Source organism: Tiliqua scincoides, chromosome 10, assembly GCF_035046505.1.
Source record: "Tiliqua scincoides isolate rTilSci1 chromosome 10, rTilSci1.hap2, whole genome shotgun sequence".
NCBI lineage: Eukaryota > Metazoa > Chordata > Lepidosauria > Squamata > Scincidae > Tiliqua > Tiliqua scincoides.
In genome coordinates, this window is record NC_089830.1 from 1,516,454 (window position 1) to 1,541,932 (window position 25,479).

Below are 25,479 nucleotides of genomic sequence, written 5' to 3' on the forward strand. Positions count from 1 at the left end.
CTGGACAGAATTGTCTGATGAGTCCATGCTCGCTTCATCCACCTGCACGCATGGATCTCTTCACCATCAATGCATCACAAGGGGGGGTTGTGGTCATGACGCTGGCTGCCCCCCCACCATCTCCTGGCCCCGCCTACCTGTTTCTCAACCTTGACCACTCGGCCCATCATGCTGAGCTCGTCCACCAGCTCCACCTCCAGAGATGCCTTCTCCCCCTTCTCCCGTACCTTCTTGTCGATGGCGACGGCGCCCCGCCCCACAATCTGATCCACGCTGCCGGGCGGGGGAGGGAGGAGAGACAGACACAAGCAAACAAAATCACGCATGCAACCAAATTCCACAAATGGTCTACAGCAGCAAACTTTGGGTTGGGAGCCTCTTGGTGGGTCACAACCTGATTTTGGGTGGGTCCCGAAGCTGAGCAGAGCCGCCAGTGTAAACACAGGTGATGGCAAAATCAGGCAAGCCTCAAGCTCTGAGGCTATTGAAAAACCAGATGGCTGCTAATTACCCTGCAAACAGCTCAGCTCCTTGAGTTTACAAGGTAGCTGCTAACTGCCCTGCAAAGAGAACTACTGGTCTATGGCAGTACTGCCACATAGCCAAGCAACTGTGGGGTTATAACTCCACCACTGCCTGGCAGGGAGGTGGGCAAGCAGCCCCTCCCTTCGGAGCCGTGCGGCTCTGTTTTGCCCCTCCCCCCGCTGGGAATGGCTCCGAAGGGAGGGGCCGCTCGCCCACCTCCCTGCCAGTCTGAGTGCTCTGCCCCCCTCCAGCTACGCCACTGCTCCAGTGGGGAAGAGTGTCTGAGCTCCAGGTCTCTGGCCATCACTGCAGTTGTTTCACTGCTTCAGAATTTAAAGTCTTCTGCTAGACTCTACTCCCTGGCTCTACCAAGGGACCGACCTTGGGCTCTGCCCCCCCACCACCAAGGCTCTAACCCCCAGGTCCTATCCAGGCACCAGAATGTTTGCTTTCCAGAGTTGGGAATCCGAATCATGTCCGAGGTTGTACAACACACTCAAAATGGTCACAGACATATAAACAGATGAAACGTCTTTGCCGGTGGTTGGCTGGCAAAGCTGACATTGACCCAAGCAGCTGGGGCAGCAGCCTTCAAACCCTCCGGTGGAGAGAGAAATAGAGAACTTTTGGGACCCTTCTGATTGGAGATGCTGCACATTGAACAGAGGACCTCTGACCCAAAGCATGAACTCTGCCATGCAGCCGTGGCAGAGAGGAGGGCAGTGGCAATACAGGAAGATTCAAGGGATCTTGTACAGAAGGGTACAGTCAGGGACTGTCCAAGGTCATGTCTATGGAACAAGCAGAACCTGAATCCAGATCTCTCAACACACAAAACACTGGCAATGTTCTCCAATGCTATCTCTGACACATAATGCGGGTCCATCTCTCATTCTGGGTGGAACCAGCTCTCCCAGGGAGCTGAAAGTGTGGAGGAGAGGAGAGGAGAGTGCCATGATTCCCAAATGGCCTTTGGTCATCTTGCTGCTCACCGTGTCTGAAGACTCTTGATCCTGCCCAGCATGTCCAGGTGGCCAGCCGAGTACTGCTCAATGACGTCCTTGACGTCGTACGGCCGCAGCGTCTCCTTGAACTTCCTTTTGGCCACCAAGAACTTGAGGATCCTGAAAACACACACGCACACGGTCAATCCTTGCTCCCTAGAACAGCAGTTCCCAAACTGTGGGTCTGGGACCCACCAGTGGATCCTGGTCCAGTTTTTGATTGTTTGCAAAACTGACAAGGCAGATTAGGCTGTGCACATCAAGAGTTAAGCAAGCTGCTACTTGTGGGGGGGAGCACAGCGGCCCAATCGCCATTACAGCCACACCCCATGGCATTCATAAATCAGGCAGCAGCCTCTAGGGCAGTGATGTGGAACCTTTTAGGGTCTGTGTTCAAAAGTTTGGAATTTGTCTAACTGAACTCTGCTGGGGTGCCACCCCTGCTCCGGAACAAAAGAAAAACGGGTCCTATCCCATCCAGTATTATTTCCTCAACTGGAAGTAGTTCTCCAGGTCACAGGCAGGGACCTCTCCTACCTTGCTGTCCATCACCCTTGTAGCTGGAAATGCCAGAGTTTTGGGTCTTGTCCAAGAACTCTCAGCACCCGAGGCAGCGGGTCAAACGCTGCCCCCTTAGCCGGTGCTGCCAGTTGCTACTTCCCCACTTCTCCACCTTCCACTCCCCGGGTTAGACAAGGAAGAGGGGAATGGAGTGAAAGCGTGGAGGAGAGGAGAGGGTCACATTTCCTCTCCTGCAGCAACTGTTACCCTAAACATGCCTGATCTGGGAAGCTAAGCAGGGTCAGGCCTGGTTAGGACTTGGATGGGAGACCGCCTGGGAATACCGGGCACTGTAGGCTTATACCATGATCTGGGAAGCTAAGCAGGGCCAGGCCTGGTTAGTACTTGGATGGGAGACTGCCTGGGAATACCGGGTGCTGTAGGCTTAGACCATGATCTGGGAAGCTAAGCAGGGTCAGGCCTGGTTAGGACTTGGATGGGAGACCACCTGGGAATACTGGGTGCTGTAGGCTTATACCATGATCTCGGAAGCTAAGCAGGCTCAGGCCTGGTCAGTACTTGGATGGGAGACTGCCTGGGAATACCGGGTGCTGTAGGCTTATACCATGATCTGGGAAGCTAAGCAGGGTCAGGCCTGGTTAGTACTTGGATGGGAGACTGCCTGGGAATACCGGGTGCTGTAGGCTTATACCATGATCTGGGAAGCTAAGCAGGCTCAGGCCTGGTCAGTACTTGGATGGGAGACTGCCTGGGAATACCGGGTGCTGTAGGCTTATACCATGATCTGGGAAGCTAAGCAGGGTCAGGCCTGGTTAGGACTTGGATGGGAGACCACCTGGGAATACTGGGTGCTGTAGGCTTATACCATGATCTCGGAAGCTAAGCAGGCTCAGGCCTGGTCAGTACTTGGATGGGAGACTGCCTGGGAATACCGGGTGCTGTAGGCTTATACCATGATCTGGGAAGCTAAGCAGGGCCAGGCCTGGTTAGTACTTGGATGGGAGACTGCCTGGGAATACCGGGTGCTGTAGGCTTAGACCATGATCTGGGAAGCTAAGCAGGGTCAGGCCTGGTTAGGACTTGGATGGGAGACCGCCTGGGAATAATGGGCGCTGTAGGCTTCTACCAGAGTCTTTCGAGACTGAAGGTTGCCAACCATCTCCACTCCTCCTATTTCCCAATAATGGGAGTGGGGGAGGAGGTGAAGGTGACAAGGCTAACAGAGGTGGGTGCCTCAGGCCAATGGGATTACGGGGTGCTTTTGCAAGGCGCCATACAGCCCCCCCCCCCGCAGGAGCACCGGTTTACTACTCTTGTCACCACCACAGCGGCTGTCAGGCTTACCTGACGGACCGAATTAGCGTCTTCACTGCAGGCATGATGTCCTCGAAAGTCAAGTCGCACTGGTAGGCCTTCTCCTCGTGGCTGTCCTCTGCAGGGCCATCAACTGGTGGCAGAAAAAAAGGAGGCACTGTTTCAAAACCTCTGGATGTCAGGCTGCGGCCTGGATTGGATGGGATGACCTGTGCTGCCAGGACAGTGTGCCTGCAGACTGTGCCTTTGGGGGGATGGCACCAGAGCAGTAACCAGGGCAGAGCCGGAGGAGCACCCGCCTGGGGCACTTTGCCAAGGCGGGGCACAAGACTGCTCCCAGGCTCCACCCTAGTTGACGGATGAGGTGCATGCTGCAGCCACTTCCCATGCCCTCTGGAGGCTGGGAACCTCCAGAGGAGAAGTAATGATGTACAAAAGTGCCCACAGTGCCTGCCCTCTCCTCCAGAGAGAGGCCGGAAAAGACTGCCTTTGCGTTGCTTGTGGCACAAAGGAAGTTACCTCCAGGCTCTGCCCAGATGAGGGGGCACAGGTTACTGGTTATGTGCCAGCGCCAGCCTCCAGGAAAAACCTGAAAATAATGTCATGACATCACGTGAAGTCATGACATCACTGCCCTGGGGCACAATATAATGATGTCACTGCCCCAGGCATCGGAGCAGGACATTAAGCCTCTGGGTAGTGCAAGCGGACTTAAGGGTGTTGGTTTGTTCTTCTTTGTTAAAACTTTTTTTTTTTTAAAGGAAAATTTTGTAAGATGTACATTTGGGGTCAAAGTCCTGCCCTCAATGGCAGTGATGTCACGACTTCACATGATGGCACTTCAGAGCTCCCTCTGCAAACCCCCTCCCTTTCGACACTCTCAGCCTCAATTCCTGGTTGCCTCCAAGAGACTTACGCTCCACTGGTGTTCGAGGCTTCAGCCTCAACGAGGCCCGGAACCTTGTCCTGTCATTGAAGCTCCAGCTCTTCTGCACCTTGGTGGGGCTGATGGCCTCCTGGACGTTCTCGGTGCTGGGCGAGCGGCGCAATGGGGGGGCCGGGTGGTGCTTTCCCCGGCTGCTCTGCCTTTGGGAATTGTTCAGGCGGATGCGGTCCTTGATGCCCATCTTATTGCTGCAAAGGATTATGGGGCAGGAGGGAAAAGTTAAATGGGGAGGCAGGAAGTTTGGGAAGAGGGGAAGATGCAAGCAGCTACCCACAGGGGGTGACGGAGAAACTGCTCTCCAGAAAACAGCTCACTGACCAAACCAGGTAGCTGGCTCAACTGCCTGAAGTACTGAGGCAGCCTGGAGAAATCTGCTAGCAAAGCCCCTTCTCATCTTAGGCAGATAATTCTTTAACTAAACTTTATTTTCCACTAAAATTAAATGGAATTAAACAAAGAAGTCAAGAGTATTTCCAGTGAAATTCTATATAGGTGGTTTGTGACACACACGTGGCAGCTTAGCTAGAGGGTGTGCTAAGCACAAAGTTTTGCAGGAAGCCTCACCCTAGCGCGCAAGTGGCCCCCCTCCCCTTTGGAGCCAGGTGTACACCTAAATGTTGCTCCCACTTCCCGGAATGGCTCTAAAGGGGAGGGAGAAGAACATTTGCATGCCACGGGGAGGCTCCCGACAAACCTTAGTGCTTTGCACCCCCTCTGTTTACACCACTGGGCAGATGAGATGCACGTCGGCTTGTTCTCAAATCAGTTGAAATGGTTTGAAATATAGTCACAACCTAAAACCTTGGCTTTAATGAGATGGGCAGCCCAAGCCTACATAAATTCCCAAGCGGTGATACAGTGGAGCTGACATGGCTACTGCTCTATCCCATTCAGGATTTTTGGCTGCTGGAGGTTTCTTCAGGGGATAGCTGCTCACTACCCTACAAGGAGCTCAGCTCCTGCAGTTTGCAAGATAAGCTGCTGGCTGCTCTGCAAACAGCTTAGCTCCTGCAGTTTGCAAGCCTATGTAAATATAGGGAGATAATGTTTGAGAATCTCTTTCGTTTGGTTATTATTACTTGTAAATAGACTATAAACCCCTGGGGGCTGGGGATAAGAATAGGCCCTCAGTTTGGCTGTACTTGTGGTAAGAGGCAACTAAACAGCCACCGGGTAGATGGGACTCGTCAGCCTGGGAAGGCAGCTCATCTGAGAGAAGGAAAACTCTGATCCCAAACCTCCACTGCCTTGTGGCTACATCCAGTTATGGAAAAGGCTTCAGGAGTCAACCTCGAGGCAAAATCCGGTGCTGGAGTCCCTGAGGCAGTTCATGGCTGAACACAGTCACGTTCTGGCAACTCCTGCGACGCCGCTGGAACCAACCGTATTGGCCTCTGCCTTTCCATTGGACCATTTCAGCGACATGAAGAGGGGGGATTTGCTGCATGGGAAACAGTCTGTCCTCCATATCTACTTTACCCAGGCTTTGCGCACTGGAGAGGATACTCTGTTCCAGAACACTATTCAGAGCGCGATATCATAGTCTTCTGAGACTAAAGGCTGCCAACTCTGTATATTTTTTCTAGATCTTTTTTTTAAAAAACTGGTAAACTTTGTAGAGTGTTGGTTTAAAAAGTGGGTCCCAGTGCTAAAAAGCTTAGGAAGTACTGGCTTAGGGTTTGTTTCGGTGATGATTTAGATAATATAGAGAGAATTATTAGGGACTTATAATTAGAATTATTATTAGAGTGGTAGAGAAAAAGGTCTGTATGCAGAAGATCCCAGGTTCAATTTTTAGCAGTTCCGGGTAGGAAATTCCCATTCGTGTTCCTGGAGGGGGGTGGCAAAGCACTTAAGTTTCTTCAGGTATCTGGCCACTGGTGTAAAGTGGCCTCTCCTCACCTCCAGAGCCAGTCAGGGTTTTGCCCCCCAACCCACCCCAGGAACACCAGTGGATATTCCATTGTTGGAGTGCAAAAACACCTTTCCGATTTTTTGGGGGGAGGGACACAACTCCAGGGGTTTCAATTTCTGTATTGTTCATTTACATGTAGGATGTATTATCCTAGGAGACATCGATATTACAAGGCCTAATAAACTAGTTGAAACTGAACACGGGGTCAAAGAGGTAGGCAGACAAATTCTCAGTACATATTTTCCTGCTCAGGTGTTTCATAGTAAGCAAACTTTCATAGTAAGCAAACTTTGCATGAATGAATTTAGATCCTTTTCCCAAATGGAGAAGGATGGAAATGTAGGGAGTTTCATGCTGATGAAATCTGGGCATTCTAGAAATGCAAAATCATAAAATAGTGGGAAAATCTATTTTGAACAGTGGGCATGAAGTCCCAGAAGGTCCAATGGTGGTTATGCTGGAATAGTGAAAGCTGGATGGTCTTGGGGGTGTGGTTTCTAATGTAACAGCTGTCAAAATATCTATGGTGGGTCACTTGAAGAAGCTGGTCTCTGCCCCTGCAACAGGCTGGCCTTACAGAGCTTGGGACACTGCAATTGCGTCGAGAAGGAACACACACCAGCTTCAGTTTCAAGAAGGTAAGAAGGCGAAAGATGGGCTTGACATTTGGACTGCCTTCCTTCTACAGAAGGGTCCCAAAAGTTCCTCCTTCCATCTCCACGCCCCTCCCAGGCCCAAAACGCCCTCCGGCCCAACCTCCCCCAAGCTGGTTTTGCCCCCTTTCCTCACCCCCAGAAGCCTCCCTGTTGCCTGGCAAGGGAATGCCTTAAGGCATTTTTATAACACCCAGCACCAGTGGTGGGGCTGGAACGCTGGCACTGGAGAGCTCAGGATTGGGCTCTATGATACCTCCTCAAGGCATTGGACCAGGGGCAAGGTACCCCCCGTCCCCCTTAGCTATGCCACTGCTGCAGGATTCTCCCCCCCTTGTTTGTTTTTTTTTTGAAAAGCAGTAGCAGATACAGCCACAGATCCCCAGAAGTCACATCAAGCTTGGCCCTAAAGCCAGTCCTAAGATAGCACAAACATCCACAAGGTTGTAGAATCCAGCTTTTTCTGGGCTGGGTTTAACTCAGAGTAGCATTTAACTCTGGCAATCGGTATGAACCAGCACATGCAGCCCAGACAATCACGAATACAATCCACGTTGTCCTGTTAACACATGAATGGGGAAACAGGGAAAGGGCACCATCGACTCATGCCACAAGACCCCATTCGAAACCAGACCCCCCCCCCCCCGCACACAAGCTAGCAAGGTACTTACGATAAAATCTGGAAACAAAAAGAGGGGGAAACAAAGTGTTAGAGACACTCAACGGAAGCAAGATGCTGACAGACACCGCTGGACAAAGAATGCTGGAAAGGAGATGTTTGGATGGCTCTGGAGGTTTTGGGGGAGTCGGTGGATGTGGACTGACTAAAATGGGGGGGTCTCATTATGATGTCCGATGTTCTGGCTTAAGGGCCCCAAGAACATCCCCCTTGGCAGGAAGTTAAAACCTCCAACCCAAGCAAGGCCATTTATGGAAGAAAGAGGGTGTCTACCTTTCCCACTTATACGAAAATTGGACCCCTTGCAACATCCCAGGGACTTGACTCCCAAAAGAGAGATGGTGTTTTCTGCTGGAATCCTTGAACACCCCAGGAAACTGATTTTCAACCGGTGTGCCACGGCACACTGGTTTGTCAGGAAAGGTTCACAGGCGTGCTGCAGGTGGGAATTTGGAGCACAGCGGTTGAAAATGGCTGAAAAAAACTCATCTGGGTTCTGCGGTTCTCTTTCTAGGGTCACTGTCCGTGGAGCCGGAGGAGGAAGCGGGACAGACAATCTGTGACTATGGACAGTTGCCCTAGAAAAGGAGCTGCAGGAAGCAGAGGAGTCTCCTAGAAGCTGGAAGTGACATCACAAGAGGGGAACACTACAGTGGTCCATGTGCCGTTGAAAATCGCTGCTCTGGGAGGCTGGGCGTTGAAAGCCACAAAATTGCAGTTATTCATAAACTACGTTGGGGGGGGGGAGAAAGGAGGGGACCCAAAGCCTCACTGTTGCTCAAAAAGGCCAATTCACTGGCTAAGTTATCCAAGCAAAGGATCACTCCATACAGCCTGGAACAGGATCTTGGGTCAGGTACAAAGACATGGCAAAATATCAAACCATTGTAACGACTTTCCATCATTCAACCTTCAGAAAAAGTTTTCTACATGAGTTCAACCACCAAAACGGCACCTGCGTGTCTGTGTGCTGCAAAGGACTCTGGGACATGTTTGAGGGTGCACGGGAAACAGTCTGCCTGTGGCAGGTCCTCTAAGTGGGAGTCCTGCTACCAAGTGAAATGTAGATTGGGCTGATCCAAGTCGCAGCTCCCCATTACGGCTACAATCCTATACACTGTATAGGGTGGGGGTTTTGGGGGGGACAATTCCACGGCTCTCCTGGCTGATTGCATGGCTCCCTGGGGAGCCACGGCTCGCAGCTTGGGAACCACTGCCCTAGGCTCAGACTTTTTGCAAAAACCAAGCGCAAGTTTCCTAATTCAGGGCCACCCCACAAATTTCAAATGGGAGGGGCAGGTTCAGAGGCTCTGGGTTCGGTTCCTGACATCAGCAGAGAGCACTAGGAAAAGCCTGTCTGAAGCCCTGGAGAGCTGCTGTTCTTCAAGGTTAGGTAACACTAGCAGAGCAGGACCCGCGGTAAGGCATGGCAACATACCCTAGAAGACACTGAACATTGCAGAAAAAGAGGGGTTTCTGTGGGCAAGGTGTCTTGCTGGGAAGCTTGCCCATTCGTCCCAATCTTCTCACTGGGATGGTCCAGGTAAGATTTCAACTCACCCTGGGGCTCCCTGGCACACAGTTTGAGAGAGACTACTTTACGCAAGGACTCATGGAAAAATACAGGCCTATTTCTTGGGTTGTCCTGATGGGACGGTTTTCAACCTCCTCAATCACCCCTCCCCCCACTCTTCCCCATGCATCTCAACCAAGGAGATCAAAGAATAACTTCAGGGCCAGCTGTTGTGTGCAACTCAGATTGCATGCCTGAGTTCTTCAGGTGAAAACCAAGTCATCGGAGTGCCGCTCCACAATGGAAACTTCTAATTTCATGGACACAGCCCTGGGGAAATCCAGGTACGGGGTTGTGAAATCGTCTTGGCAAGCGATGCTTTTCTGCACAAAAGGGTAATGGAACCCTTTGGAAGGCAGAAACCCAGCCGTGGGAGCAAGCACTCAGTGGGGAACCCTGCACCCAGGGAAAGTGGTGACATCACCGTGCTAATGCAACCACTTCCCCCCGGCTGCGTGGGCAGGGAAGATGGGTGCAAAGCTACAAATTCACAGCTGGCCCTAAGAGTTATTCCAGAACCAGTCTGTAGTCAAGCACCTACAGGCAGGTGGGTCTCCAGTGCAGCTGAGTGAGAGCTTTAGGCATATGTGTGCTGGAGAAAAATTCCTTCTTCCTTTTCTTAACGTTTGGTTTTGAGAAATAAATAAATAAATAAATAAATAAATAAATAAATAAATAAATTCCAAAATAACCTGGATTCAGATTTAAGATTTGACCTGCAACGGAACTGACAAACTTAAAAACCCTTTAACAGCACAATCCTAACATTGCTCTAAGCCAGGGGTGTCCAAAGTTTTTGGCAGGAGGGCCACATCATCTCTCTGACACTGTGTCGGGGGCCGGGGAAAAAAAGAATTAATTTACATTTAAAATTTGAATAAGTTTACATAAGTTTACATAAATGAATATATTAAAGATGAACTTATATGAATGAATGAAGTTCTTGCAATATCTCAAGGCCTATAAAAGGCCTTGGACAAAGCAAGGCTGGCCTTTCCTTTGCTGCCACTACTGCATCACAGACGTGAAAAAGCAAGCAGTGGAGGGAGCCCTCATCCCACAGCTCACGTGAGAGGTCAAACAGTCGCCCTCACGCTGAGATCAGTTGCGTCGGGCCAGCATGGGCTCCAACAAATCTCCGGAGGGCCAGAGGCTCACTGGAGACTGGGGGCTCCCTGAGGGCCGCATTGAGAAGCCTCGAGGGCTACAAGTGGCCCCAGAGCCGGGATTTGGGCACCCCTGCTCTAAGCCAATGCAGGTCCTCTGAGTCAACCCAGGAGTGTCGTTAATGTGCTTGCAAACAAAGCATGTTCACAACTACTCTGGAGTCAGCTGGGTTGGCTCAAAGGCTTGTGCCGGCTCATGGAGGCTGGATCTAGCCTCTGCACCACCAGAACAGCATGAATTTGTGCCGGCCCGGCCCAGGCAGGCTGGCGCAGGGGGTGGGAGGTGGCAGGAGAGTGTATTGGAGGTGGGAAGGGGCATTTTTGGGTGAGGGAGGGTGGACTAGGCCAGATTGGACCTGGGATTAGCCGTGGCAGCCTGCCTGTATCCTAACCCCCACTCCTGGGCCCTGCAGTTTTACACAGGCTGCTCAAATCTGCACCAGCAAAATAGCTGGCGCAAATCCGAGTTACCTTACAGGGGGCAGCTGGGAGGGGAAAGGGGAAAAATATCCCCTTCCCAAGTTGCCCTCCAGCCACCTCCATAGCTGCACGGAATAGAGTACAGGCCACTCGGCTTGCCTGTTCCAGTACAGGTTAGAATTAGGTTGCAAACAGAGGGATGCTCCTATTTATTTCAATGGGCTTGCACAAAGAAAGGCCTATCCTGGCATGTTTGTTTCCAAGGTAGAACACTTTTTATGTCCTTAACGGGGGAGGGGGGCACAGCTTTACTGGGGCATGGTTGATGGGATAAAGTCCCAGGTGGGGAGAAGATCTCAAGGAAGGTCAAACCCCACCTTGACCTAAACCCCGCCTTGACCATACCCAGCAGGAAACAGTGGGAGTCTAGCTGCTGAGGTTTGGCCCTGGAGCCCCTCCATGGCTTGGCCATCCTCGTTCCCAGATGGAAGAACTCTTGGCCTCACAAGGGCAGTTGCGTGCATCTTCCTGGGCACCCAGGGGTCGGCCAAGGTCCCGAGCACCTAGTGAAGAGCTTCACCTGGTTGACCCCCAAAGCATTCTGTGCTGCAGTCCAACACTACTGGATAAGCTTCCCCAGTCAGTCCTGGTGGGCAGCTACTGTGGTCATCCCGGTCTGCAGTGGTACCATTTGCCATTTTCCATGTCCAATCCCCAGGATAAGGAGAATTAATTGCCCACCCATGTCTGGCAAACCAATGGATATTCTCTGTTAGCTGATACTGTTTCAGTGTATTTATGTGTTATGCCCCCATAACAACCTTCCAATTTTTAACCCCCTCTCCCGACATCTTATAGGTCTTCAAAAGGCACTTCTGTTTTTTTGCCAAAAGCTGGAAGTGCCTTTCAGAGGCTTCTAAGGCAACCCCTCAAGGTGTGGTAGCCGGGGCAATTTACCCCTCCACTCCCCTTAGCTATGCCATTGGGTGTATTATTGCTTTGACTATGTGAGCATTTGATCAATGGACGAGGCTTTCTGATTCCAACATGTCATATGTCAACTTTGCATAAAACAGAGGGCTGGGCTGTGGGGGTGAGGAGGAACAGCAGGGAAGTCTGTGTGTCTGGAAAGTAATGTAGGTTAAGAAGAAAAAGGAAGGGCAGAGTTTTCAAATGGGGGACAGTCGCTGCTCGAAGCCCCACTTTTCTTATTTGTGATTCCAACGTGAGTCACTATATTGCCGGTCCAAGAGATTTAAATCGCTCTCCCTACAGAGCCGCACTAGAGACAGACCATCTGGTTATAGGAGAGCAGACATATCTCCCATTCAAGGACAACGTCATCGCAAGGTACAAAAGGTGTGTGGGGGGGGCCATGCATGTCTCCATTGTGCATCCGGGCACGATGCCTCCACCAAGCATTTTACGGGGGGGGGGGAAGATAACAGAAGACCACAGCTAGAACTGAATTGATTCAACCCCAAAACATCTCCTGGTAGCAGATCCAAAGCCTCGGTACCTCTGTTTCCAGCCGGTGTGAATCCGAAAGAAACTCCGCTTACTACTAAAGATCTGGCTAGAGAGATGGGAAGAAAAAGAACAGAAGGGGGGAGGCAGGAAGGGGGGGAAGAAGGGAAAAAGTTAGTAAGGGGGGGTAGGAAAAAGTTACAAGACTGGTGTAAGAGGAAGGAAGCCCTGCAGAAGCCGGTAACAGAAGTATATGTTGTCAGCACCACCTGCTGGATGAACCATCCAATTACACGCAGTAAGCATGACCAAGTACTTCACTCTAATCCTACTCCTGAGTTCTAGTTAAGGGGACAATTTATTTGCCACTCCAAGCTACCATGATCCGAAGCAGAAAGGAAGAAATTCTGGCAAGCACACAGCACAGACAGAACCAGCTGCAGTGAACAATCCGTTCAATCAGGAAGCTGGGATATGAACGAGGTAACACAGGTTCTGTCTGTCTGTCTGGAAAACCCTATATGAGTTTCCCCTCCCTGGTTCTTAGTAAGAGAGTCGGTGCCCAACCCAATCCAATTTTCCAGCGCCAATGCAGCAACAATGCAACCTCGAGGCAAGGGAGCAAATGTTCCTTTACCCAGAGGTGTCACGAGGGTTTGTGTCACCTGATGAGGGAGGTCATTGTGTCACCCCCATGATGGACCTCCTCCCGTGCAATAGGTGGGGCAGGACAATGCCCCTGGTAGTGGGTGGGGTGACACATCATCGCCCCACCCCGCATCACTGCCCTGCACCCTCATCGTTAAAATTGCACCTTTAAAGCACAATATCACACGCACAGACTAAATGCGGTGGCATCACTAGGCCTGGGGTAAACCCCCATTAAATTAACTTTATTTATTATCATATATATCATATATATTATCATATATAACCAACAAAAAAAAAACAAAAAAAAACCAGTGGCCAACTTGATGACACTCACACAACAGAATAAGAGTTCTAGTATTCACTGTGATCCATGCAAATGAGAGTCGACCCATACAAACACCTGATTGGTTCCCTGCTGGGTCATCATATCACCTTGATGGCTCTTGAAACAGTCTCATTGGTCAATTTTGAGCTACGGAAATCCACTTTTTTGTTACAAAAGGCACTGGGTTTTCGTTTTTCCTTAATTGGCCTATACGGTTGGCAACCTTCAGTCTCGAAAGACTATGGTAGAAGCCGACAGCACCCGGTATTCCCAAGCGGTCTCCCATCCAAGTACTAACCAGGCCTGACCCTGCTTAGCTTCCCAGATCATGGTATAAGCCTACAGCACCCAGTATCCCAAGCGGTCTCCCATCCAAGTACTAACCGGGCCTGACCCTGCTTAGCTTCCAAGATGAGATCAGGCATGTGTAGCGTAACAGAAGAACTATAATTGGCCTATAGTTTGACAGAATATAGATATGTCAACACAGTTTGTTTCACTATATTCTGCATGAAACTACCTTTCCAATGATATATAATGTGATGTTCATAAATATTGTTCATAAATACAAATTCTCCCAAAGGTTTCCAAAACCTTGGCCATTAGCGGTGTCCCCTTCCCCCCTTGGTGGCGTTACCCTGTACAATCTGCAGCCTTGCACCCTCTAGTGACGCCACTGCCTTTACCATAAGGAGGTCGCTGTGACTGTTCCCCACTGCAGGATGCACACCCCACTGACAGAGTTGCATTAGCACTGGGAAGTTGGATAAGATTTGATCCTCAGTTGCACAGGGAGATACTCCCAGAATAATCAAGGGACCCACCTCCACGATTGAATCAACACTGGAACAGCCAATGGACAAGAACAGGAGAGAAACACCAAAACAACACAAATTACAAGTGACAAGTTTCGTGAGACAAATGACAAAGTTTTGTGAGATGCCCACTTGGAGAAAGAATGGCCAAACCCCAGGAAACCTAAAACTGACCTTAAAACCGCCTGCTGTTAAGTCCCTTTGTCAAGCCTGTTTATCCCCTTCACTCTTATTTCTCTGGTACTGGCAGAGGGCACTCCTCAGATACCTGGGGCCACCACTCTTGACACCTACAGGACATTTATGGAGTACCAGAAAATCATCCAAAGCCACCAGTAAGCTGTACTGTACTGGTATTGTAGGACTGGGGGATAGTGGAAACAGAAGCACTTTGTTAATGGGAATAGCTCTATATAATCTCGAGTCCCCCAGGGACATGAAGTATTGAGGAAAAGAGAATTATTTCCTGGTGTCCAGGCTACCCTCGAGTCAGATGCCACAGGGTCAAGACACCTCCTGTATCTTTGTAGTATCACTGAAGCGCCATGCCATTGCACCTGCTCCCTATTGTAACATAGAAGTAAATGCAACTGCAAAATGGTACACACTCTCCCTCTTTATCCCTGCCTTCACCCTTTCACCCCTCTGTTGTTTCCCTTGTGCCAATATATAGATTGTAAGTACCATGGGGCAGAAACCTCTCTTCTCACTCTATGTTGTGCCCCATACAACAATGGCACTATTATGCTATCATTGTTTTTACTAACAATAACTGTGAGTATGTAATAATAAATAGCAGTGTTCCAGGCTAGCAACCAGCAATTTACATTTAACCTCCAAGGTTATTGGTTTACTCAGTCCAAGCACATTTCCAGGTATACTTCTGAGAAGAACCCCCAACCCAGCAATTGATAGGCTCTCTTGATACAATATACTTAGACCAGGGGTGTCAAACATAAAGTCTGTGGACTGGAAGTGGCCTCCAAAAGCAATTTCTCTGGCTCCCATTATAATTGGGCTCTCCCAGCATGATAACTGGGCTCTCTCGTTGCAGCTTTTCTCTTCTGTCACTTGCAGCCAATAAGTTTCTGTGTGAGAAAGTACTTATTTATGGCCATCATCTGCTTAATGATGTCACTTCCTGCTTAATGATGTCATTTCCAGCCCTCAGCAGGCACAATGAATGCTAATTTTGGCTCCCTTATATGAAATGAGTTTGACACCCCTGGTTTAGGCTGAGGTTTTAAATTTAAAAGATAATTTCAACCTTCAAGCAGGTCTACTGTGTGGAAACATTGCTTGTGTTTTTGAAGCCATTTCTGCCCAACGTTGCACATATGCAATAGGGACCAAATGTGTACACCTGTGAGCCGGGCAAAAATGGGTTAAACCCAGAAAACAGATTCAGCAGCACCTCTGTGGTTTCTTTATCGGATGCATTTGCTCACACTCTCTCACACTCACAGGTTCCTCATGCTTGAACACTTCTCCCCCAACATTGGTGGGGGACCTCGGCACCTCTGGAGGAAGACCTACCGTCCTGGTTGATTCTTTCATTTGGGGGCACGGGGCAGAGGGAGAGCGCAAGCTGACGCAGCAGCTTTAAGAGAACAGTTACCTTAGCCGCAAACACTTGTGGGGTGGAGCCTCATCTTCTTTCCAGCTTCCCAGAATGAATAGGAGAGGAGACAGTGATGGCAAAGGTGCAGGAGGAAGGAGGGAGAGGAGTGAGGGAGGCAGAGAAGGAGGAGAGAGAAAAAAGATGATGAAATGAGAGGCAGAGATGGCAATGGAGACTAGGTGGAAGGAAGACTGCGCAGACCTGACAACGGCAATTGTCTCACCATAAAGACAAACCACTGGGTTGCATCCACTGCCAAGTCTGTCTTATGGGGACCTGGAGTTCTTTTACCATTTCAAGAAGTCTTTGGTTTCTGTTTGATATGATGGAAGTGTCCGCTGTTGGGGTTGACTCCACAACACTCTTCAATTGGCATGACCTGTCAGTTTTGACCCCTTCTTCTTGTCGATGTTCTCAAGATGTACACATTCCTTTCTGCACCTCACACCAAATCCCTTGTCCCTGACCTGGTCACCTCTTGTCTAGATTACCATAATTCCGGTTATGTCCTTCTTGCCATGTCAGTTCTCCCCTCAGGGCAGCTCTGGATAGCACGTCATGGAAGAACAAGTAAAGTCCTGTGCTCAGAGCTTCTTTGTAACTAGATGAAACCCCACTTACTCCAACTTTTGCAAAAACTGCCCATTGCCCCTTTGCTACTCTGTGAACACTGTGGAATGGGAGCTAGAAACTTACCCTCCGGCATTGGAAGACGACATCGGACCCTGCGCTAGAAAACCAGAACCTGCTATTAGAAATGAAACTGCACGTAACACATTGAAAAGCTAGGATCAAGACTGCATGGTTGATGTGCCCTGGATGACGGACACCAAACCTTTCTGCCTAAAGTGCACCCACTAAAATAAGTAACCACAAAAAGGATGCGACACAGAGGACTCGGACCACCAGAGATGGGGAGAGAGAGCTATGCTCCACGGTGTGTGTCATCAGAAGGACCAGCCACAGACCAAAATGAAGTCAGCCCAGAGTAGATTACAGGCAAGAAAAACAGGAGGGGGAACAGCACATGAGATGGACACAGATCCAGCAGGGCAGCGAGAGTGGACAGAGCAGGGGGCGCGACACTTGCATGGAGGGAGCTGCAGCCCTACCTTTCCCCCAAGCAAAAAGGAGGACTGATGGTTTTCAGGCCAGAGGTGAAGGAGTTATACGGTGGTGGGGCTCCGTCGGGGAATTTCCTCACCTCAAAGTTCCTGAGCCCTCCGTTGCGAGCTCTGTGCACATGCTCAAACACAAGGACCAGCTCTCTAGGGGTGGGTTCAAATAAAAAAAAATATGGAAAAATTAAACCTTTCCTAAAGGGGAGAACAAAAGAGAGAACAAAAAATCAAAACAACATCAAAGTAACATGCAAAAATGGATGAGGGGAGGAAGGCATCTAACAATTCTTGGATTCAACTGGCTGAAAATCATCCTGAGTTCAAAGCTAGGTAAGTCCACAATCTGGGCAAAAGTAGTGTCAGACCATTCTCATTTACTCTTTTCTGATCTTGGGGGTGGGGAGGGGGGAGCAAAGGATTCTGCAGCATCTTCTGCTAGTAGCTGCCTTTGGTTGAGAATCATCATCAGAGCAAGCGATACTGGACTACAGGCGTGAGTCACTTAGCAACATTCTGCTTAAGGACCGGATGCATTTCGGACAGCAGTCCCCAACTGCCTACTTTATTACAAGCTAGTCAGTTTCACTCCATACCATGTTCAGCCACTAGATTGGGTGGAATGTAATTTCATCCGCCTCATCTAGTGGCTGACTGCAGTGTAGGGTCCAGCTATACTGTATGTATATACAACGGAGTGAAATTGTAATGTACATGTAATGAATGGAGTGAAATTGACTAGTATGTACTAAAGCAATTCACATTGCGACGGAATCACTTAACGATGGGAATCAGGGAACATATCCCTTTTGTTAAGTGACACACAGATGTATGTGGTCCAATGGTTGGACGTGGTTCCTTATCTATGGTACCGGCATACCTTGACTTTCATCCATTTGACTTTCACCACTTTGTGCTTTCAACCGTTTTCAGTTATAACCACACTTCAATTTCCATCCACGTGCTTTCCACTTTTGTCCGATTTCATCCAACCTTCCACTATGTCTGTCAATGTTCTTATATTTGGTTTTCTTTTATTTCTGTTTATTTAGATTTTTCACACATTTGCAAATACCAAATAATTGGTAATTTACGACTGCAAGCTAAATAAGGCTATGCTTTGACTGTCATCCATTTTGGACTTTTATCCACGCTCTGGTCCCGAACCAGACAAAAGTGCAAGGTATTGCTGTATAAAACAGCCTCAGGTGTTTGCACCCTGTATGTGAGTCCTGGAGCCTCCCCTTTCGCCATACCTCCCAACTGTTCTCCACTGCATCCAGCAGCTAAAAGATGGTTGAACCTACATGCATCTGGTTTCCACGGTGAGAGGGCCACATGTTATGAGTGATAACAGATGGGATGATGATGCAGTACAAGGACGTGAAGGGATGGATGCACAGAAGGAGCTGGTGTTCCATGGAGAGATGCAGATCACCTGACTCTGGCTTGGTTGGAAGGGTCTGCCTATTGTGACAGACAGGAAGGCTTGCTGGATGTCAGAACTGCAGGGCATATCAGGAGCAAGCCTGGACTTTTCTCCTAAGTTAATAGCTGCAGCCATCCTTTTTCGCACCCAAGTGCTGCACCCAAGTGATATGTCAATATTGTCATGGAGGTCCAAGCCTGCCTAGAGATGCTGCCTCCTTCTCTGTCGTACTGACAAGTGCCTTTGAATAGCATGTTTCTTTATAAGAAAAGAGCCCCCATAGAAGAAAATAAAGTGAATTATCTCTTGGTGGTGTCATTTTCCCCAAATAATAATCACATACTAATCACATACTCACCTTGAGTTAGCAAGAGCACACACACACACACACACCCATTCTGATCTACGGAACATCAGCTACCAAATGACACAGTCAGCAAGATCTAAGTCGCATCCACAATTCAAATGAATTGCTTTGTCCTGTTCTCTGGGCACAGGTGTGGTGAGCGGATGGAAGCTGATTTGTCCAATGGCTTTAGAAAAAAGCTTGCGCAAAACAGTCACCTAAAGGAACCAGAAGCTTCAGAAAATGTCTTTATTCCAGCCATGATCGAAAGTTACACTCCATCCAACTGAGAAACTTCTCTTAAGGACGGATCCCAAAAATGCACAAGGTAGGAGCTCATCTTCCACTGGTGTTTTCTGCCTCTTTGGCTCCAAGGAACCATGAATCAAAAGTTCCCCTCCCTCACCTCATCCCTGAGCGGACTCTCACTCACAGGATGTCACACTTACCTGAAGGATGGGAGGATGCTGTCGTAATAGCACCAGGTGGCGGTCAGGTAGGCCCGGCTCACATCTGTGGAGTACAGGCGCCAGGCAGCCTGGACCAGACAGAGTAGGGGAAAGAAAGAAAAATAGAGTTTAGGTTCTGTTTTCCTGAACTTGGTGTCTCAGGCCTCTGAAGTGTCCCCTTAAGATCAAGTTCAGACATGTGAGGTGGTAAACCTGCTTCTGAGCTATATTACAGGAGTGCATCACTTAATGATGGGGATATGGTCTCTGAACCCCATCTTTCTGTGATTCCATCATGTCATCATTCAGCCTCCTGTTATTACAAGCTAGTCCACTCCATTACATTACATAGACACGACACTATATTGCATTCAGCCACTAGATGGGGTTGAATGGAATGGAATTACATTCCATTATATTCAGACCCATCTAGTGGTTGAATACATTGCATAGGTTCTTGAACTATTTGGCACCAGGAGCCACTTTTTAGAATGACAATCTGTTGGGACCCACTGGAAGTGATGTCATTAACCTGGAAGTGATGTCATGGCTGGAAATGACACCATCAATTCAGGCTTCAAACCTAAGCCGCAATCAGCCAAAGTCCGCTTGTGCTGTTATTTTGCTTGGCTCGGAATTCAAACATTCCAGCTTGGACGTCAAAGTAAAATGCAGGCTTGGGCCCTTCTCCAACCACACAGCCCTCCCACTTTTCCAGCATCCCACCCCTTCAGGGCAAAACACCATGCCTCCCCTCCCCACTGGGAGCCCGTTTTGCCCAGCAGCTCTGCACCATGTGTTTTCAGCTCTGTAGCTAGGCGCTACACGACCCACCTGAAATGGGCTTGGGACCCACCTAGTGGGCCCCAGCCCATAGTCTGAGATGTAATGTAATGAAGTGAAACTGACTATGTTTGTAAGACAGCAGACAATTAGGGGGCTGCCTTCATAAATGCAGTTTGCCCTTAAACAGAACATCAACAAGCAACACACACCTGAATTTCAGTTTAGAGACAAGGTGACCGGGTTACAGCTGGGGAAGCCTGAAGTACCAACTTGCCTGTTGCAAAATGCCTTGCCTCATCTCATGCCAGGCACGGATCCCTTTGAATTTGGGTCCAGTCAGAAATAGGGGTTTCCCTGCCACAACTCAGCCCTCCACGACAGTTCCCCTCATTTCCTATTTCCAAATAAGATTCTGTTTAGGAGGCAAAGGTAATATCTGTCCCCATGCTCCCACTTCTAGCAAGACCTTTCTGGCTATAATTTCTTCTTCTGGGGGGGCGGGGGGTGTTCCTTGGAAAGGGGAGCTGGAAGGGCGGGGTATTTTACCCCCCCCCCTTTTTTTTAAAAGAAACCTTTCCCAAGGGCTTTAGTTCTGTTTTGCATTTTCCAGGAAAGCTTGAACTAGAAAGGTTGCATCCCAGAGGCATTGGGTTGGCCACTGTGGGGAATAAAGAGACTCCTGGCCTGATCCAGCAGGGCACTTCATAGGTTTCTGAGGTAAGACCAGATGAGTTTGATCCACTCTACCCAGCGTGAAGGTATGGTGAAATACGTGTCTGAATATTTCCCCAAGAGCAAAATTCCCTTCGCATTAAAAAATAGCCTGTTAGGGAGAAGATGAGTCTAGTATTCTTCTCCCCAAAATGCTATTTTTCTAAGTGTGGGGATTTCTCATTTGGTTTTTAAATGAATCACAGAGTCTTGCAATTATTTCCCCAGCTGCAGTTGGCCAGCTGCTGCTGGAATGAGAATGCGGAAGGGGGAATCTCTGGTCTGATCCAAGGACATTTCATCCACAAAGCCCAAAATCACAATGAAATTTGGGGTACAGGAGAAAATCAAGTTTGCAGCTAAGCTCAGGAGGAGAATCCTTAGCCTTTTTTTGGGGGGGGGGGATGTGTCTCTCCTAGGAATTCTCAAACCACAACAGTTCAACATTTTCAGCTGTTTCTCCTTCAATCTATTCTGGTTTCATGGGGGGGGGGAGTGAGAGCACAGAAGAGTCCACAGGGAATTAATTATCGGGAGACAAGACAGTGGACGCCATATCCCCATCGGCCATCTGCTACATAGAGCAAGGCCCTCTGAATTGGCCAGAGTTATCAGATGGGGAGGACAGATACGTCTCGCTGGGGCACAAGGGGCAAAGCTGCCTTGGCGCGATTGTTTTGTGTACCGGGACAAGGGGACGTGTCCCTTTTGTCTCAGCCACTGTCCACGTCCAGCTGGTCCTCATCAGCCTTTCAGCTGAGGAGATGAAAAGCAACTTGGAGCTGAATTCAGCAGCAGGACAGTGGGCAAGCTGGCAGGGGGAGATAGCAGGAGGGGCCGGGGAGGTCCCTTTTGTTACTGGAGTCCTCTGAGCTAGAGAGATAAGGAGAACGCCAGAAGTTTTACCTTTCCAGCCACAAAAGCGGGGAACCAAATCTAGACATGAGGCCGATAAGCCAGAATTTGTTGGACACTGGGCTGTGACATAAATATAGGGCTGATAGAGGTACAGTCAGTTCACTCTGAATTGTGAATTCTGCATTTGAGAGAGGGCAATGGGGCTCAAAAGGAGGCTATGGAGGGAAGGACATGGATTAAGGTCAAAGATCTTTTACGTCTTTCTACAAACCTATGATGCATATAGTTCTGGTCACCACAGCTCAACCAGGATGCCATAGAGCAGTAGCGTAGCTGCACCATCTGGCACCTGGGGGCTCAAAATTTTTTAACACTCTGTCCCCACCTGTTGGAGGCCTTAGAAAGTCACTTCCGGTTTTAGCAGAAATTGGAAGTGCCTTTCGAAGGCCTCCGGCAGGCCTTCTAAAACCTTCCAAGACTCAGGGAGGCCATACACAGCCTCCCCAAGCCTCAGATGGCCTCCAAAAGGTACCCCCATGACAACCCTCAAAGAGTGGTACCCAGGGTATTGGAACCCCATAGCTATGCCACTGTTATAGTGCTGGGAAAGTGCAGAAGAAGGCAACCAATCAGATCAAGGGGCACTCTGCCTCCCCCTTTACCCACCTGGATCAAGTTGGCGGCTGGCGTCCGTCTCTTCTCAAAATGTTTCTGCCTATGCTGCTCTTGAACTTTGAGAGCAAAACCTGAACCCAGAATCCCCTGTGTGGAAAACAGAAGCAGAACAAACATATCAGTGGTGGCAGAAAAAAGAAACCTTCCAACAAGGCTCAAAGTGTGCCCATCAAAAGTCCTAGTGTGGACCCTTGGCTTCTCCAAGAACTGCAGCCTCCACCCACTTGGCCCCATAAAAGTTTGTTAGTGAAAGGAAACTGGCAATTCCATTTGAGGTCAGCTTTCCCAAAATTAGTTCCACCAACCAGGTCCACATTCTTTTTCTTGAAAGAAAAATTAATTACACACAAGAGGGAATGGAGGAGAGGGGAGGAGCCAAAAAACAGAAAAACTTGGGGGAAGAACACAGTTCCCTGAGACAGCAGCATCTAGAGAGAAACTGCATTTTTCCCCATAAGGAGTGTTCTGGATTCCAGATCTTTTCTCTTTTCCATACAAACAAGAGAACTCCTTGCTCCGTTCACTTGCTTGGCGTGTGTGGAAAGCGGTGATAAATCAGGAAACCTGGGGCAAAAGGATAGGACAGTGGTTCCCAAATTTACCAGGGTCACAGCACCCCCGCAGCCTTCCTGGCTCAGCCGAGCGCTGCCATCTTGAATAGCAGAAAATCCCAAGTGATCCCAAAAAGCGGTCCCCGAATCTCATAAGATCCCATGCAATCCAAGAATGGTGGTGCTCAAATCTGTTGAGATCTGGGTGCCACCGCCTTTGGTCTCAAGAGATTTTGCAAGATCCAAGATGGCAGCGCCCAGGACAGCCAGTATGAGGGGCCAGCAGGGATATCCCACAGCATCAGGCCCCACAGAACATAGTTTGGGTGCCACTGGGGTAGGAGACCAAGAGTATGGGTGGGAAAAGGAACAGTTTACATAAGAACATAAGAACAGCCCCACTGGCTCAGGCCAAAGGCCCATCTAGTCCGGCTTCCTGTATCTCACAGCGGCCCACCAAATGCCCCAGGGAGCACACCAGATAACAAGAGACCTCCTGGTGCCCTCCCCTGCATCTGGCATTCTGACAGAGCCCATTTCTAAAATCAGGAGGTTGCACATGCACATCATGGCTTGTAACCCGTAATGCATTTTTCCTCCAGAAAATTGTCCAATCCCTTTTTAAAGGTGTCGAGGCCAAATGCCATCACCACATCCTGTGGCAAGGAGTTTCACAGACCGACCACACGCTGAGTAAAGAAACATTTTCTTTTGTCTGTCCTAACTCTCCCAGCACTCAATTTTAGTGGAGTTTAGAGTTTAGAGTTAAACTCTAAACTCTCAAGTTTAGAGCTACATTTCACATCTTAGGATTTTTCAGTGGGCCGAATGCCCCCAGGCAGCCTTGCCACCCCCAGCCGCCCCGCCTCACTTGCATGACGTACAGCAGGGAGTGCAAAAAAGGAGATGCCCAGCAGTGCAAAACAGGCTGCCAGCACCCGGCCCAGCCAGGTCTTCGGGGTCTTGTCTCCATAGCCAATGGTGGTGAGCGTGATCTGTGAGTAAAGCAGAGCGGCCATTACTACATACCCCTCATTACCCTCCCATCCCTTCCTGGAACTGCTTTGCAAGCGGCAAAAACTTGGAATCCACTGACCAGTCTTCAAGGTAGAGCGGTGGCATTTAAGAACAGAATGCAAGCTATGGCCAGATGAAAGAAGGAGCCGAGATAAACTTGGCTTGCAAGTAGTTATCTGTGAAGGAGATGCTAGTTACAGCCCACCTAAGTAGTGCTTTCCTCCTGTCTCCAAAACAGTAACACGTGAACTGATAAAGACAAGGAACAGGTAGCCCAGGCTCATGAAAACAGGCTTTTAAACAAACCAGTGTCTTTATATGACAGATTCATCACTGGTTTGGGTATAGAGCATAACATCATAAGAACAGTCCCACTGGCTCAGGCCACAGGCCCATCTATTCCAGCTTCCTGTATCTCACAGCGGCCCACCAAATGCCCCAGGGAGCACACCAGACACAAGAGACCTGCAAGGCTTCCTGGGAATTGTAGTTAAGAACATAAGAACAGCCCCACTGGCTCAGGCCATAGGCCCGTCTAGTCCAGCTTCCTGTATCTCACAGCGGCCCACCAAATGCCCCAGGGAGCACACCAGATAACAAGAGACCTGCAAGGCCTCCTGGGAATTGTAGTTAAGAACATAAGAACAGCCCCACTGGATCAGGCCACAGGCCCATCTAGTCCAGCTTCCTGTATCTCACAGCGGCCCACCAAATGCCCCAGGGAGCACAACAGATAACAAGAGACCTGCAAGGCCTCCTGGGAATTGTAGTTAAGAACATAAGAACAGCCCCACTGGCTCAGGCCATAGGCCCGTCTAGTCCAGCTTCCTGTATCTCACAGCGGCCCACCAAATGCCCCAGGGAGCACACCAGATAACAAGAGACCTGCAAGGCCTCCTGGGAATTGTAGTTAAGAACATAAGAACAGCCCCACTGGCTCAGGCCATAGGCCCGTCTAGTCCAGCTTCCTGTATCTCACAGCGGCCCACCAAATGCCCCAGGGAGCACACCAGATCACAAGAGACCTGCAAGGCTTCCTGGGAATTGTAGTTAAGAACATAAGAACAGCCCCACTGGATCAGGCCACAGGCCCATCTAGTCCAGCTTCCTGTATCTCACAGCGGCCCACCAAATGCCCCAGGGAGCACACCAGATCACAAGAGACCTGCAAGGCTTTCTGGGAATTGTAGTTAAGAACATAAGAACAGCCCCACTGGATCAGGCCATAGGCCCATCTAGTCTAGGAGGTCTGGTCTAGAGGGTTGAGCCTCCATTTGCCTGAAGATAACATCCGAAGGTCGCCGGTTCAAGGCCACCGGCACCGTGCGACCTTGAAGCAGCTGACAAGCTGAGCCGAGCTATTCCATCTGCTCTGAGAGCGGGAGGATGGAGGCCAGAATGTGCACCCAGACCAAGAAAGAAACATCTGAATGTTGTGGTTTCTTGAAAGATAGAAATCTTCTTTCAAATTGTAAAAATCCCTACGGGGATTTAAATTTTCTGCCTATGTAAACCGCCTTGAATAAAGTCTAAGGATAAATCTGAGGATCAAGAAAGGCGGTATAGAAATACCTGTATTATTATTATTATTATTATTATTATTATTATTATTAGTCCAGCTTCCTGTATCTCACAGCGGCCCACCAAATGCCCCAGGGAGCACACAAGACAACAAGAGACCTGCAAGGCTTCCTGGGAATTGTAGTTAAGAACATAAGAACAGCCCCACTGGATCAGGCCATAGGCCCATCTAGTCCAGCTTCCTGCATCTCACAGCGGCCCACCAAATGCCCCAGGGAGCACACCAGATAACAAGAGACCTGCAAGGCTTCCTGGGAATTGTAGTTAAGAACATAAGAACAGCCCCACTGGATCAGGCCATAGGCCCATCGAGTCCAGCTTCCTGTATCTCACAGCGGCCCACCAAATGCCCCAGGGAGCAC

The 25,479-nt window shown here is 49.4% G+C and overlaps 1 protein-coding gene across 1 annotated transcript in view; it reads right to left on the reverse strand.

The window, feature by feature from the left end:
• The window catches only part of KCNQ4 (potassium voltage-gated channel subfamily Q member 4), a 40,419-nt gene that overhangs the window by 2,788 nt on the left and 12,152 nt on the right, over window positions 1-25,479 (reverse strand). Inside the window, exons 5-12 of the mRNA XM_066638214.1 lie at window positions 23,404-23,514; window positions 21,960-22,055; window positions 18,939-19,027; window positions 16,709-16,864; window positions 4,282-4,499; window positions 3,396-3,498; window positions 1,518-1,649; window positions 138-273 (exon numbers count right to left, since the gene is read on the reverse strand). Of these exons, the coding sequence (XP_066494311.1) occupies window positions 138-273; window positions 1,518-1,649; window positions 3,396-3,498; window positions 4,282-4,499; window positions 16,709-16,864; window positions 18,939-19,027; window positions 21,960-22,055; window positions 23,404-23,514 (1,041 nt within the window). The remainder of the gene's footprint in view (window positions 1-137; window positions 274-1,517; window positions 1,650-3,395; window positions 3,499-4,281; window positions 4,500-16,708; window positions 16,865-18,938; window positions 19,028-21,959; window positions 22,056-23,403; window positions 23,515-25,479) is intronic.